Below are 16,637 nucleotides of genomic sequence, written 5' to 3' on the forward strand. Positions count from 1 at the left end.
GAGGCAGGGTGATGGAGGAGGGGTGGGAATGTCTTCATGTCAGACCAGCTCAGAGATGTGGGTTTTGTTTTGTTTTGTGTTGATTGTATGAGGCGTCCCTGTCCTTACCATCTCTGTGAACTAGGTTGGAGGAAATGGAGGGAGGGCTGTTGCCAGGTCGTGCAGGATCAGCCGGGGCTGCTCGCGAGCTGCCTGGGGTGGGGGTGGGCGGGGGGGGGGCTGTGCGCTTCCGCCCCCCGGGAACGCCCGAGCACCCGGCCCGCGCAGCACGCCTTTTGGCCTGTTGGGCCAAAAGCTGCAGACTTCTCTTGCTTTTGCACATTTTGCACCGATAAAACAGAGGAAGCTGCATGTTGGACGTGAGAGCTGACTTGGAAACGCAAACCTCATTTTGTTCACAAGGAAAGGATTGTTTTTCACTGGGGTCACTGCTGCGGAGGGAATTTTTTTTTCTCTCTGTAATGTTTGATACTTGAGGGAAAACAGCTGGGTTGAGCATACTCGAGTCGCTGCAAACTGAAATGGCATGCTGGGGAATATGCGCTGTGCTGTATGGCTGAAAAGGTCAGCTTTTTCCCTTGTCCCTCGTGGAGGAATGCAGGGTCTGTCCTCACGCGCGCCTCGCGAGCTCTCAGAAGGAGCCGGGAGAGGCCGCAGGCATGGCTGAGATGTGGCGGACCGTCCTAACAAACGCGATAGAAGGCGGCTTTTTGCTTCTCTTCCCTTTTCCTGCCCTGCTGTTTTTGATTTTGGGGGGAGGACTGGAACAAGTCAACAGAATTTTGGTTTGGAGAAGTAGTTGATGACCACGCTAAGCGGTCCTGATGGGCCAGACAGAGGAGAGCCGGGCCCAAACCACAGCAGCGGGACTGGAATTACGGGGCCAGCCTTGTGGAGAGGGCCCCGTCGGAGTTCTCCTAAGAGGACTGGGAAGTAACTGAGACAAGCGCAGGGCGTGCTGGGCAGGGGCCTGATGCTCCGGTGAATTAGGCCTCAGGATGGTATGTGGAGCTTCGCGAACCTGTTGGGCCGATGAGCTGGCGCCCCACGTTCAGCTGCACAACTGCCCAAGTTCAGACTGGCGGGGAGGCCGGGCTGCACCCAGCTGCCAGAGCAGAGCCCTGGGGCAATTACCTGATTAACTTTTCCCTTTGTTTCTTTGCCAGTCAAGAGAACAATCGGATGATGAGACTGAGGAGTCGGTGAAGTTTAAGAGATTACACAAGCTGGTCAGCTCCACTCGCAGAGTGAGAAAGAAACTAATCAGGGTGGAAGAAATGAAAAAGCCCAGCACCGAAGGTAAACACGCAAGCTCGCGCGCACACGCGCACACACACACACACACACACAGACAGACACACACACACACTCCGCCCTGCTTATTCCAAAGTAGATCAGCTGGGATCAGCTTTTCAGTAGAAAAAGGGTATGATTTCAAGTGGAAAACGGATTGCATTCTGGCTGAGGCTGGCGGAGAGCTTTTGGGTGTGCGCGTTAGCTGGGCATTGCTCAGCATGTACGGATCCTGGCATCTGGCATGTCGGGAGCTTAGTCATTTCAGTGTTACAGCAACGCGGGATGGCTACTATGTGACAACGAAGTCTTCTCAAGGCATGGCATAGCTTTCATTTTGAGCTTACATCATTCTATGTAAACTTCATTATATAAAAAAAAATTTTTAATGCTTATTTATTTTTGAGAGAGAGAGCAGGGGAGAGGCAGAGAGAAAGGGAGACACAGAATCCGAGGCAGGTTCCAGGCTCCGAGCTGTCAGCCCAGGGCCCGACACGGGGCTCGAACTCAAAACCCACAAGATCACGACCCGAGCCAAAGTCAGACGCTCAACCGACTGAGCCACCCAGGCGCCCCTTATATCAACTTTATTTTATAACTTCTTCCTAGCCTCTGTGACCAAAGACTGGTGGCTCTTGCCCACGGAGTTTAGTCCAGATTTGATATATATCCATCTCAAACAAACATCTAACAATCAAGGCACTTAATACCCTTTCAGATCTCTGAGGGATGATTTGTTCTTCCTGTAAACAGTCTGAAGACTCCATTCAGATTGGGCTCTAAGGACCTTTCATTCTAAGTGGATCTTAAGAGCTATCTTGCTGGCTAAGCTGCTTGTCAGATGAAGCAATAATGTCAGAAGGGGCATGAGCCTGGATTTATTGTAGTGAATAGTTAACCTCTGAAGTGTGATTATGACAATTTAAATCTCAACCATATCTGTCTCTCCTGTTGTTAGCAGTATGCATTTGCAGCATCTTGTAAAGTTCTCCCAAAAGGATGAGAGAAAAGAGTAAGATTTCCCATTTGGGAAAACAATAAGTGGACTGGAAAAAATACTGGAGAGACTAGGTCTTATTTTTTTAAAAGCACATTGCTTGTTAAAATGTCACACCTACGTCTTAAGGAATTTCAGACTTTTAACACGTAGATTTGAAAATGATCTTCGAGAAGCCTTTTGGTTGTACACTGGTAAGATCAAGCCATGGAGGGGACTGGATTTCCCCTTATTTGCATAGATGAGGGTTTCCTGGTGTTTTTCACCTGGTTTTAAATTTCTGTTTGCTGTAATTATTTATCAGTTTGAATCCCCTGGAGAAATATTGAAGGTGAGGAGATTATGGGAGCGTGAAGGCAAGGGAGGAAGAGAAAGGAGGATGGGAAAGGGCGGTGGGGGGCTGGAGAGAAACGTGCTTATGGGCAATTTCACAGAGTTGTGTGGAATTCCAGGTTCCATTCGGGTGTCTTCTTGTGTGGTAATTGTTTGCCTCTGGGTGCAATGCTGATGTTCTATTTGGATGTTTTAACACCTGCTCATCAGTGCTGGTTTTCACAATACAGAATTCTAGCCTGATCTCCTCTCACTCGCAGCTCTTAATGAAATCACACACATACTGTCAGCTGGTAATAAATAGTAGGTAGAACCATATGGAGTTGCTGTCATTCAACCTTGGGCACCGCGTTTTATTTTATTTTTAAATGTTTATTTGTTTATTTTGAGGGAGAGAAAGCACAAGTGGGGGAGGGGTGGAGAGAGAGAGAGAGAGAGAGAGAGAGAGAGAATCTCAAGCAGGTTCTGTGCTGTCAGTGCAGAGCCTGATGTGGGGCTCAGTGTCACAAACCATGAGATCATATCATGATCTGAGCTGAACACTTAACAGACTGAGCCACCTAGGCACCCCTGGGCACCACATTTTAAAACAAACCTTGCATACTTGGCAAAATTAAATCTCAAAGATAGCCAATAGATTGGTGATTCTTGTCCATAAACGAGATGGAACGATTCACGTACCTGGTGCTGGGCCTGCCACCTGGTTGCGTAGTCCCACAGAAGAGTCATTTGCATTCGGGCCGCCTTTTCCACTAGACTAACATCTGATAACAGTACAGCAATACTCTGTTTGCATATTTATGTCAGAACAGATCAGTCCAAGTATCTCTGAGAGACACGGTGGAAAAGGGGAAGAATATACCTGGAGAGGTAGCTTTAGGGTAAAAAGTAGTCATTGTATGGACTTCTAGCCCTGAACTATAATTCACCTGAGTCTCGATTAGGTTTCACAGATGAAACATGGATTAAATGAGCCCGAGTCCCAATTAACCTCTGGTGTCTGATGAATTGGGGAGCAAGGGTGCCATTAAGTGGGCAGGTGGGTATTGCCAGCTCAGCCTGCCCACGAGACCGGACCAGACTAGACGAGAGCTCCCTCTAGCCCCTGTGGAACGGAACTCTGTGAGGCTCCTCATCGACAGAAGAGCTGGTTCTTGGCCCTTGAATCTGCAAAGCAGGAAAGATTCACATTCCCAATAACCCCTCCTTTGCCACCTCTGGACCTTCAAAGAGTTGAGCCTTTTGGCTTCCCACATGTCTGTGCCAATGCTAAGTTTTCTGAGGGATAATTAACCTTTATTGAGAGCATTCTGTGTGCCAGCCACTTGCCTAAACACTTGAGATTTTGTGTTTCTTTTAATATGTCATCCCCAGAATAGCCACCAGAGGCAGGCATTCATACCACCCTCGTTTCACAAATGAGGGCACTGACCCGCCAAGAGGTTAAATAATTCACTCAAGGTCACTGAGCCTGCTGGCAGAAGGCCCGGAATTAAGTCCGGGCAGCCTGGGTCTTCACTCTGTACCCATCCCTTCCCCACCGCCCCCCGGCTCTGGAGTCCTGGGAGAGCCATGAGAGTTCCGTCTCTCACCTGGTCTCACCCATGTAACTGAGTTTCAGGTCCTCCTCCAGGGCGTGGATGACCCTAGACAGTATTAAATCGTAGGCCAGGTCAGTGCCCTCCATCGGCCCGTTTCTGTGCTTTTTCCCCTAGAGCTGATACGCACCTACCTTCCATCATTGTTCCAGCTTATCTGTAACCCAATAATGAGTGAATCATTAGCCTTCGTTCAGTGCTTTTTGCCTTACAGAGCACCTTTACGTATTTCACTTAATTTTATCCTTAAAAAAAAAAATTAAAGTTATTTAAGAAAGAGAGCAATGGAGGGGCAGAGAGAGAGGGGGAGAGAGAGACTCCCAAGCAGGCTCCACACTGTCAGCACAGAGCCTGATGAGGGGCCCGATCTCACAAGATCATGACCTGAGCTGAGATCAAGAGTCAGACACTTAACTGACCGAGCCACCCAGGCGCCCCTAATTTCATCCTCGTAACAGCCTTGCAACAGATAGTTCTCAGATAGGTAGACATTATTACAGGCGAGGAGACAGGCTCAGAGCGATGAAATAATTGCCCAAGGTCATGGAGATGGTGAGTGGCAGAGACAGAGCTGGAATCGGGGCGTAAATCTGTTCTTGGCATTAAGTCACCCCAAATCCTACCCCTATTAAAATCACTTTCCTTCCATATTCTGATCTCAGCTGACTAGGAGAGATAAAGGTCGCTATGTGAAACAGGTCACACCAAATGATGATGGGGTCAGTGCACGCTGACTGTCATTCTCCCCATTAAATAGTTGTGCTTGGAGGCCCCAGAAGGAGAGAAGCAGGCCTGTAAACCCCAGGAATCAAGTGAAGGCTGGGATTTCAGGCCTCGGGTCAGACACAGACGGAAGAACGCACCCTATGCAAGGCCTGCCCTCGGCACACAGCATTTGCCCCATTTCCCTCCAAGCTCCTTACCAAATGCAGGCTTTTCAGGATCAGGACACAGAGCTCTACAGGTCATGGACATGTGTGCACCGGCTGCTTCCAGACTCAGATGTGTCATGGAAGTATTGGAATCTCTGATGACAAACCTAAACACAGAGTCCAGAACGTTTCCAGACCACTGTTGGGTGACAGATTGTTAAAATTTCCAGTAGACGCACCTGAATTCCCCGAGTCCCCTTCGGACTGTGGGTAGATCAGGGCCTTGTGCACCTCCGTGGGCACCTGGGTGAAATGCAAAGCCGTGATCTGTGATCTGGACACTTCTATAGAGAAGTCCAGTGCCGGTCTGCCTCTGCCACCAGGCTGTGCCTCTCCTCTCGGCCCTGTCACTTCTTCCTGCGAGTGGAGGGTGGATCGCATCTAGAAGAGGTGGCCGTTTTTACTTCTAACAACAGAAGGGCCCTTGGTCTCCATACCTTATTAGTCAGGGGTCCTGAGGAAAGGGCGGGAAACTTTCACAGTATTTGCACACTGCCTCTGGTCTGGCACATTCCTGCCAGAGCTCGATTATACTCCGCTTTTAAATACTCACGAAAGGGGGTGCCTGGGTGGCTCAGTCGGTTAAGCGTCCGGCTCTTCATTTGGGCTCAGGTCCCGGTCTCACAGTTTGTGAGTTCAAGCCCTGAGTCGTGACGGCTCTGTGCTGGCGGTGTGGAGCCTGCTTCCGATTCTCTCTCTCTCTCCCCCTCCCTCTCTCTGCCTCTCTCCTGCTTCTGCTCGCTCTCAAAATAAATAAATAATTTTTTTTTAAAAAAACAACAACTCTCATGAAAGATCCGAGAATAATCCTTCAGGGAATACATTTGTGCTGCCGATTATGGAGAACTTTGGACTGGACACAGTTCTGAATCTCCCTCCCCACCACTGTCTCCTTGACGTAAAAATCCGTCTTGAGTCGTACTTAATAGCAGCGATTCTGTTTTTCTTTGTGCTTGTAATAATAACTCCCATCAGCTGGAAAAGGAAGAAACCTTTAGAATTTTAAGAGGCCGATACCAATCTTTTCATCCTGCCCCTCTCCGAAGCGAGCAGTTCTCTCTGACATTTAACCACACACTGGCACCCGCATCCCAGCTGGTATATTTAGGGCCATCCCTCTCTTCCAAGGAACTTTGTATTTTTTCCTCTTCACAGTTCAGCTGGTGGAAAGCAGCAGTTCTCAAAAGGTTCCTTATAATTAAAGGGACCCAGCCAGTTAGGATCCCTACACCCACAGTTTGACCTACTTCTTTTTCACATCTGTTCGCATAACACACGCAGAAAAGAACTCCGTTTTCCTGCCAGTCGGTCCAAACCTTTCCACTGGGCTTCGGAGGGCTTGGCTCAGTACCTTGCTCCAGGGGAGGCTTCAAGAGCCGGAATCCTTGAAACAGAGTGGAACACTCGATGAGGCTGCCTGCGTGTCCGGGCCCTTAAATGCCCTTGCTGCTTCCCAGCAGGGCCAGTGGATGGCAATGCCTGGCTGGAACCACCCAGTTCCCTGACTTGGCTGTGTTTGGCTTGTCAACTGGGGACCGTTTGTGAGTTGCGTTCGCACGCTGTAACCCCGTATGGTGTTTCTGCACCCAGGCTGCCTTGGTGATTTAATTACTTAAATGGCACATGTACCAAGGGAAAAAAAAAAAAAAATCACTGTCAGCCACGTGGCATTCATCACACTCTGACAATGAAATCCCAACCGGACTCAACAGAAGTCCTTTCAGAAGGGGGAAAGATCCTGATTCCTAGCTTCTGAGGATCTCTCCCACAGCCTGGGGAGGGTAATCAGATTGGGGGGGGGGGGCGCAGGATTAATTATCTTTAAATGCTAAGGGCTATGGAACATCATGATAATGACTGGCTTGGGTTTTCCCAGTGGCATTTTTAGTAGATTTCTTCAGGGTTTTGTTCTACAAAGATACTGTAAAGAAGGAGAAGAAAATACACCCAACACCTTTTAACATTAAGCTTGTGAAGCCCTACATTTGCACAGTTTGTTATTTTTTATATGCATTCATTTAAGTGGGAGCTGGGCTTAGGAAGAGGGTAAGTGATATGGGGAGGGGATCACTGTGGTTTCTGTGACGATTGGCTTATTTTTTGTAGGGCGGGGCTGTAACGAAAGAAATACCTGTGAGGGAATGGAGAAGTATGTTTACAAGAGACCATGAACATCTCTGTGTTGATTTCCCTCCAGGCGGGGAGGAGCATGTGTTCGAGAATTCCCCAGTTCTGGATGAGAGGTCCGCCCTTTATTCTGGAGTACACAAGAAGCCATTTTTCTTTGATGGCTCTCCTGAGAAACCTCCAGAAGATGATTCAGACTCTCTCACCACTTCTCCATCATCCAGCAGCCTGGATACCTGGGGAGCCGGCCGGAAGTTGGTCAAAACCTTCAGCAAAGGAGAGAGTCGGGGCCTGATTAAGCCCCCCAAGAAGATGGGGACGTTCTTCTCCTACCCAGAAGAAGAAAAGGCCCAGAAGGTCTCCCGCTCCCTAACTGAGGGGGAGATGAAGAAGGGTCTCGGGTCCCTGAGCCACGGGGTAAGTACGGATGGTGTTTGCTTCTATGACCACCACCGACGTAGGCACCACCTTCTAGTGTCCCTGGAGGAGGTTCAGAGTGTCCGGAAGCAAATCCGCCTGAAGAAAATGGATGCTAATTATTCATGTTCCAGAGCTTTTCTCTGCCAGCGTCCCTCCAGAAAAGGAGTCAACAGTGTGACCTGTGACCTGCTCCGGCAGAAACCCAAAGGGGGAGGGAGCTGCGGCGTCCCCAGCAGGAGGGCGCGCGGGCGCCCCTCGGTCAGCGAGTTCAATATCACCTACGTGGTGGAGCGGAGCCTGTACAGCCACCTGAACCTGACCCAGCTAGTGCGGCCTGCCTCGGACAGGACCCTGAGCAAGGCCGAGAGACAGGACCTCAGGCGGTGCCTGCTGGAGGAGGATGAGGAGACCAAGAGGAAGTGGGCCGCCACGGTCGACCGCTGTACTAAAAGGGTTCTCTTGAGAATCCACCAGAAGTCCGTGAGTCACAAAGATGGTCACCAGGACGGCCTTGTCATTTCTGTGATGTGCAGTCAAGCGTTATGGCCTTTCTTCCGGGGAACCTGGCGTCTTCCCCTCTCTTCTCCTAACTTCATGACTTTCGGCCATCACCTCAAATTTCTAACCCTGCTTTCTTTTAGTAATGGCTTCTTCTTTTCCACTCGTCCTCTTGCCCGTTGAAGCTCTTTGGTTTTTAATTAAGACCAAACACTGAAGATGATCCAGAGATGGGCTTTCAGAGTCCAGGGGTGGGGTTTGGCCTCCTTCTAGGCTGGTTGGTTCCCAGCCATCACGTCACTTGACCTCAAAGAATCTGATTCAGAACAGAAGGACATTTTGCCCTTAAACGAGTTGCTTATTCTTTCATTTAATTAAAACCATAGAAACTGGCTCAATGAAAGATTGCCATCAACAGAATCACCGATTTGGTGATTTGAAAACATTCATAAAGTACGTTTCTCTTATTAGTAGTGCCAACCAGAAAGTTCTTAAATGGAAAGGGGGAAAAATATTCGAGCTCTTTTGTTTTACTTAAATCTATTGGATGTTCTATCTTAAACAGAAGGGTGGACCTTCAGAAACGTCTTCCCCTGCCCCGTAGATTCTTCTGTACGTAGCAAGCAATGAAATACTTCCTTTCAGAAATGTTTTTCAGTTTTGTTACGGAATTATCAAAGACCTAGTAAAAATTGACTTTTGAGGGCATGACTTATATTAAACTTGAGAATATAGGCATTTTCCCCTTGGAATTCCCACCCAACTTTTGGCTTGCACAGAAACCCATTTAAAATGGCACAGAGCAAGGAAGAGCTGTGGGCTTCCTGCCCTCTGTCCCCTTGCGACTGCTGGCTGAGCCCCCTTAAGGGTCTGAAGGAACAGACCATACTGTAGCCTCCCGTGGGGGCTTTCCCGGGTTCCTTCACATTCACGGATACGATGTTCTGCCCCAGACGATTACTGGAACTTATGTTCATTCATTCAAGTTCTGCTTTTTGTAGAAATGGAGACTGATTGGTCCATGCCATCCCTCAAATGACTTCTCTGTTCCAAAAGGATTGCTAGGTCCATCCTTGTCTTTAGTCTTCTAGATGTTCCCACATGTGTCAACTGTCTTGGTGGAGCGTATTTTCCATCTTTTCTCACTCATGCGCATCTTGTAACACATTAATACTATTAGTGACAGCTTCCCTCCTGGTTCTTTCTCTATCATCGCCATAGTTTGTGGTTGGGTTTGTGCTTGACGTACACAGCAAAATCCTCCTCATTCATTCACTTCTGACCTGCAGGTCTTCTGTAAAATGCTGTGGCAAAGAAATCTTGGTATAATGTATTAACTTCAGAAGGGCTCTGCCTAGTTCATCTGCCTCTGTACCTTTGCACATGACCTTGATAAAACACATCCACCTCAGCTCTGTTCATTGGTCTCCCCGCCATGAGCTTAAATCATGTAATACCGAGAATTTTTCCACCCTACTTTGAATTGCTCATGTGTCCCTCATATTAATTACCAGGTTAGTATTGTGACTTCTTCAAGACTTTCTCTCTAGAAGTTGTATTTCTAAGACCTGTGCTAATTTAATTGTGTGTCAGGGATTCATTCTTCACTGACATTGAGTATGGACATGGGCGAGCTTCCTTTCAAGCACCAAGTTTCACCCCCTATAACGGTGGCACTGTGTAATCTCGATCCCAGAGGTCACCCAAGGCTGCATATTTTTAAGATACTATGAGCCTGAGGTAGTATTGGACAGTTCTACTGGCTAAAATAATATCTTCAAGGCTAAATTAGAAATTTGCACATACCTTTTCTTGTTAAGCATAATTGTACCATCAGGAAAGTAAAATTTCACTTTCTAATTGGAGAACTGTAAGTGCAAATAATCATTTTAGCAACAGTTTTTTTGGGGGGGGGTGGTTTATCTTGGTTTGGTTTTATGGGGTTAAGATAATTCCTTTGCTTGGTTTCCTTAAACCATTTTGTTTTCCATCCTTCTTGTCCTAGTGCACAGTTTCCTTTACTCTTCAAACTTGATCTTTTTGTCTTTCAAAAATGCCATATTTGCTTGATGAAACCTCAGGGAAATGATAATGCTGTATTTCACTGGAAATGGTCACTTGTCTTCGTATTTTTGGTCATTCAGTTTTTTGTTTGAGGGAACAGGCATGCATGACATTTTGGAATTCTGTCCATTTTTAAACTCCCACCCCCCACTCCCACCCCCCAAAAACATGTTTTCAACTGCATGGCCATTCCATTGACCGGCTCTCCTCATCTGCAAGCATCTCTCCAAAATGTTCTTATAGTTACCGCTACAGGAGATACGAAGACCTTGAAAACAACCTCACTTAGGTTTCATTTGTGTGGACCACCAAAGCCAAAGATTGGCTTACTTTTACTGTTTCTCCCTACAGTCTGTTTTCTCTGGTGAAGGAATGCTGTTTCAAGAACTACTTGATATTACAGAAAAAATTTAAGACTCTCCAGGCGATATTTATGATTATGTTCTTTGTCCCCCACTCCTGAAGAAGAGTCTGTTCCAGACATCTTAGCATATCACCGGGAGAGGTTTTAGTTGGTAGCTAAGAAGCCCAGTTCACTCTTAACACTAAGCTTTTTATTTTATGAATAAATGCATGCAGCTGGTATATGAAGACATAAACGAGCTTCTAATTTATTACAGTTAGAAGTTTCCACATAAATTCTTTCTCGGTTATTTCATGTGCATCAGAAAGTACATGCTGGGCTCCAGTGTTGCAGTTGATGCTGGAATTTAAAGCAGGGAAGTGCAGAAGCCATAAAATGATGAGGCATCTGGGCGCCATACTATATCTGTAAAGCCCTGAGTCACAGGAAAGGAACTAGAATAAAATCACTGCCTTTGCAAAAATGCAAACATCTATTTGGCATTATAAGCTGGAAAGGAAAAGTAAATGTTAAAAATGAACCTTGAGAGGTGGTCATAACATTGCTTGCCAGGTTAGGGGATTTGGTGAATGTTTTTGTACAAAGAGGTCTTTCGCGTTTTTTTATTTAAAAAAAAATTTTTAAACGCTTATTTATTATTGAGAGAGCATGGGAGGGGCCGAGAGAGGGGGAAACACAGAATTCGAAGCAGGCTCCAGGCTCTGAGCTGTCAGCACAGAGCCCGATGGGGGGCTCGAACCCACAGACCGCGAGATCATGACCTGAGCTGAAGTCAGACGCCCGACCGAGCCACCCAGGCGCCCCTCGCTTTTTATAGAAGAGAATACAGTTAGGTTGACTATAAGGGAGATCACATTATCCATGGATATTTGATACACAATTAGAATTATGTCCATGGCGGATTATTTGAACCAGCAACAACAGCTGAAGGAGAAACACCGCTGTGTGACATCCAGAATTTGGTTATCCCCAAGTACCTCCCTCAGCACTTCTCTATCCTGGCCCCTCATTCTGCCATCTCTCACCTTTTGGCCCCCCGCCTGGGAGGCTCTGGTTTTACCATGGAAACTCCCAGAATGTAAGGCCTAGAACTAAGCTTTAGTCCTTCGTTTACATATTTAGGATGTTTTACTAAGCCTGAACTCAGATAAGGTAGGATATGGTAATTGGTCCCGGACAAGCTATCAGATCAGAGCAGGCCTGATGAAAAGTGAAAGCCCAGCACTCACGGCGTGTCTGCTACTCCTGAACAAACCAAAGCTCAGAGAGTCTAAGTGCTTTATCTGTCCCCCTACAAGGAAGTGGCAGGACCAGGGCAACCTGTGTGATTCCAGGAACCATGGCGTTTTCCTTCCCAGATGTTTCTGCTTTCTCAAGTCAGTTAATACACATCTCAAGTATATTTCTTTCAAACAAGCCATGTTTATAGTATGCGTTGTGCTTTTCTGTTCATTTCTTCCACGGGATAGCTGTGACCTAGACTTCTTTGGGAAACACGTCCTACAAAATCTTGGAACCCAGATCTGCTATTCAGCTTTTATTACCAATCGCTTAAAAAGTGAATCTGCTGTAAGAAAAATGAGTGTGCTTTGAGTCTGTCGTACAGATTTTTTGGGGTGGGGGAGGGAGTGGCCATTGAATAGCTTTGGCTGGAAATACAACAAAGAATTCGAAGCAAGTTTTGAAATATAAAACTACTGAAATATAAGCAGTTCCATAAAGTTTGAAACCAATTAAAGGACAATAAGGTTTTTGATTCTTTACAACATCAGCATTTTTTCCTATTGAAACTAAGGAGTGTGGTCAAAGACAGTCACTGAATCAACCTTTTCTTTCTGGACAAATGTGGTGTCTTCATACACTCTGAGTAAAAGGGTCACGATTAGTTAAGTTGGGCAGTTAGCTGGGAAAGTTAGCAGCATTTTTGGCTAGGTCAAGGAAGCAATGAGTGAGTAATCCTCTTGGCCTGATTGTACTACTATAAACATAACCTTTTTTCCCCTTCGCAGAGATTTAAAACCAAGCAAAATAAGAGTCTGTTAGAAAAGCCTGCTGTCAGTGGTAGAGCTATACAGGATTCCAGATCTGGGTTTCCAAGACTACTCTGAGCCCGTGGATCCCCTAATACATATTTCCTCGTCATCATTACTATATGCAGCTGAAATCGGGACCGGAAGGGCATGTTCTATTGCTAAGAGGCAGGGAATCTCGGAGCACTTAACAAACACATGGGTGGTGTTTGGTTGTATTTTTTTAACCAGTTGGTTTTTGCACGTTAAGGGGATTTTGGACCTCGGGTATAGGCACAGTTCCAGTGGCCTCTGGAAAGGCAAAAGGAGGGAAATTTCCTTAAAACATGAATCATGTATGTTTTTTTTTTTTTCCTCATCATTTCTTGTTTCCTATTTTCATCCTGTGGACATACTTGTGATTCGGTGATTGTCCCGCAGATGGGAAATGTGTTGGGTTGGTGCACTGCCGGCTGACTTAAACATAACTGGATTATTCCTGCCCCGCCCTCTCCTCCCCACAGAGAACCTGCAGTTTTGGAGGATTTGACTTGACGAATCGTTCTCTACACATTGGCAGCAACAGTTCGGACCCAATGGTGCGTACACATCAAAGGAGAAGCAGAAAGGTTTGGATTCAAGCATGTGGTTGCCATAGTTTCAAATTTGAGAAATTCTCCTAGTTTGAGAAAGGATAGTGCGTAACATCGGTGATCCTGCATCATAGTTGGATAGAAGCCCCTTGGTACCCATCATGGAGATGCTTTGCCGTTCCGTGTGGAACGACGATGACCACCTCCATTCCTGTGATGCCTTTGCTTCCGGTTTTCTTTAAGTCCCAAATCCAGAGGAGTTTGGCTTCTAGTAGCACGTGTACACGGCCACTACGCACAGGTAGCGTGACAGGATGGAGCCCTGTGACCGGGGTCCAACAGGATGTGCCCAAATATCTAAGAAACCAGTCTTATCACAGGCCAAGTGCATGGCTCTCTATAAGCGTAGGTCTTCCTGATCTGGAGTGTCCTGGAGTGAACCCAGTATCCTCGGGCCCAAACCAAACCAGACTCTTCAGAGCCAAGGTTCCAGCTGCCTGAGATCTGCTTCTGGATCACTCTGGGGACAGTCCACCACTGTGGTGCACAAGTTCCATTCCCTAAGGTTCCCCTTCTGAGGCTCCAAGGATGTAGGTGAATTTTACCTACAGTTTTGTGTTCTCTTTATGCATTTTGCCTGCAACTATGAAATTAAAATTCCGTGCTTTATATTTGTGTATCTATCATATGTCAGCTAAAATACCCATCTGTCATTTTTCAAGTGTTTGAGAATTTCCTAGAAGAATAACACTATTTTATTTGGATATCAAACTTTATTGATTCATAAACCAATAATTTTATGTAGTTAAATCTTTAAAAAAATGATAGAGGAAGTAGGATTTCTTTTCCTTTCTCAGGGGAGAGTCGTTTTCTAAGATGTAAAATAGAACGAGAGATGACCAAGTTTTGTTCAGGGAAGGAAATGTACATATTCTTAGCAGTTGACCCCACGGAGCTCAAGAATGCTGTTAAGTCTGATCAGATATTGGACTTCTGATGACTGAGATTTGCCATGTTGTTCTTTCCACTCTTCCTGGGGTGATTCAGTAGTGTTACGTTTCTCTTCTTCCCACTGCTGGGATTATGTGAACATTGGTTCATTTAAATTACTCTTTATCAATGAAATGCAGTCCCCTTGGGTATCTAAAATGATGAGGAAAAGTATAATAGGAGAAGAATATACTAAGGTTAAAAAAATAATAAGTGACCCACATCCCACTTTAAACAAATATACAAAAGGGCCTTAGCGAGTAGCTTTTAATTTTCAATCGAAAAGACAAATAACAGCACTGAGTTAACACAGGAAAAATTTCAGGATCCTGGGGGATGCCAGTATTTTTCTGAGAGGTAGAACATTAATGGTTTGCATAATAAAACCTGTTTCTGGGCATCCTTTTACTGTGATTAAAGGTATTTACAACACTTTGTTTTGCAGAGTAAAGAAGGAGATTTTGTGTACAAAGAAGTTATCAAATCACCCACGGCCTCCCGCATCTCTCTTGGAAAAAAGGTGAAATCCGTGAAAGAGACAATGAGGAAGAGAATGTCTAAAAAATACAGCAGCTCTGTCTCTGAGCAGGTATGGAACAAAGAGCAGGAGCAAAGAGCCAAGCCAAGGGCTATCAGATCTATGATCTGATATGGTAGCAAATACGTTCATTGGTATTAACCAGGCTCCAGGACCATGCTTAGTTTGTGGACCCAGAAGCTCGACTGACATTTATTCAATAATTGACTCAGTAAACATCAGCACTTAGGGTGGGTGGGCCCTGCTTAGCGCTGGGAATACATGATGCAGGCCCTGCCTTCATGTACAGACAAGAAAAAGAAATCATGTGAAGAAGTGATTACTCCTTAGTGCAGAAAGCATCTTAACATTTGACACAGAGGAAGGATTTTATCTGATAGAATATCCCTTGCTACAAAATGGATCGCCAGAATCAAACCGCAAAAAGATACTCAAGTTTCCTTAGATAACAGACTTTTCAAAAAAGGTAGAGGAAGTAGGAGCTCCTGGCAAGTAGACCTTCTGATAGCAGTTGTTTCTGGGGGTGTTTTCATTGATTGGACCTCTCTGTGGCCATTGAGAGAGCACAGAATAGACCCCCCCCCCCCCCCCCGTTCTGTGATTTCATCAGTAGGAACATGACCAGTTTCTGTTCTCATCGTTTGGGTGGAGGAAATAAAGGCATCTGGAGAGTTCGGCCTTGAGGTGACTTTGACCATTTGATTTTCCTTTCCTCTGGCACCTTTACGGCATTCGAGGCGTTTGTCAACTTGAAATCTTTGGGTAATGTTGCTTTACCTACCAAATAAAAACAGGGAAGGGACATTTTTGCTCAGCTGCTGCCCTCTGGTGGACAGAGGAAGCTAAAAGCCAGACTTCCCCGTTTGAGTCCCTGAACACCAGCTAGCCACTGGCCTGCACTGTGATTCAGACAAAGCCCACACAGTATCTTCAGCTTCTTACAGTGGTTGTCACGGGGGAAGATGGGGGGCGTGTACGGATTTTGTTTCCGTTCCAACTGGGCACGTTTTTGATAGTCACAACTGGGTGGGGGTGGGGCAGGCTGGGTGCTATGCTACTGGCATCTGATAGAGGACAGAGGTGCTGGTAAACCTTTTATGACAGTTCCCCCCAGCAGTTACCCATCTAACATGCTGACAGTACTCAGGTTGAGAAACTCTGGCTTGTTAAACCTACGGAAGTCCGGGCTGCATCCTGTATGTCTTCTCCACGATCGTTTTCCCTTTTTGTCCCTGTGGGCATTGGGAGCAATGGCGATTCTAGATTTCTGCACAGCAGTGAGGCAAACTGCGCTCTCCTATGAAGCAGACGTCCTGCCAGTCACTGAAAGCAGCACCATCAAGTTGAAGCACTTTAGTTTGCTTTTCCCTTGATTTGAAACCTCCACTAAAAGCTCTTATACACTTGCATTCTTAAGGGGTTTCTGCTTTATGGATCATGAGCATAGAACTTTAATGTCCTTTTCCGCCATTTTCTAGAATTATACTACTATCTAGCAGGCTTCTAGTCTAATTCTCCACTTTTTTGAAGCAGTCATTTCGCTTAAAAGGAATAAATGATCATTATGATGCTTTTTGTAGAGAGAAAACTAATGTTGCAAGGTTTATTTTTAAACATTTTAGGAAATGTATCAACCATTATGGTAAAGATCTTTGCTTTGTCCCTGCTGTACACCCAGCACCTAAAAAACAGTACCTGTTCATAGGTAAACAATAGGTGATGAATAAATTAATAAAAGTACTTGAGAACATACAGTATCAGAGATGTAGATTTCATATTGCTGTTTTTTTTAAATGGGTGTTTTCAAAAGCATTAAAAAAGATAATTGGAGGGGCACCTGGGTGGTTCAGTTGGTTGGGTGTCCGACTCTTGATTTTGGTT

General features: G+C 45.8%; 1 protein-coding gene across 19 annotated transcripts in view; it reads left to right on the forward strand.

Moving 5' to 3' along the window:
* The window catches only part of SASH1 (SAM and SH3 domain containing 1), a 337,965-nt gene that overhangs the window by 288,790 nt on the left and 32,538 nt on the right, over positions 1–16,637 (forward strand). For 14 of the 19 annotated variants that reach the window (XM_023254477.2, XM_023254482.2, XM_045058618.1 and 11 more), the window contains 4 exons: positions 1,167–1,299; positions 7,351–8,180; positions 13,160–13,234; positions 14,664–14,807. In XM_023254477.2, the coding sequence (XP_023110245.1) occupies positions 1,167–1,299; positions 7,351–8,180; positions 13,160–13,234; positions 14,664–14,807 (1,182 nt within the window). Of the gene's footprint in view, positions 1–343; positions 565–628; positions 1,002–1,166; positions 1,300–7,350; positions 8,181–13,159; positions 13,235–14,663; positions 14,808–16,637 lie in introns of those variants that run through there. The other 5 variants (XM_023254484.2, XM_045058622.1, XM_019831375.3 and 2 more) reach the window with 3 other exon arrangements.

Source organism: Felis catus, chromosome B2, assembly GCF_018350175.1.
Source record: "Felis catus isolate Fca126 chromosome B2, F.catus_Fca126_mat1.0, whole genome shotgun sequence".
NCBI classification, from domain to species: Eukaryota; Metazoa; Chordata; class Mammalia; order Carnivora; family Felidae; genus Felis; species Felis catus.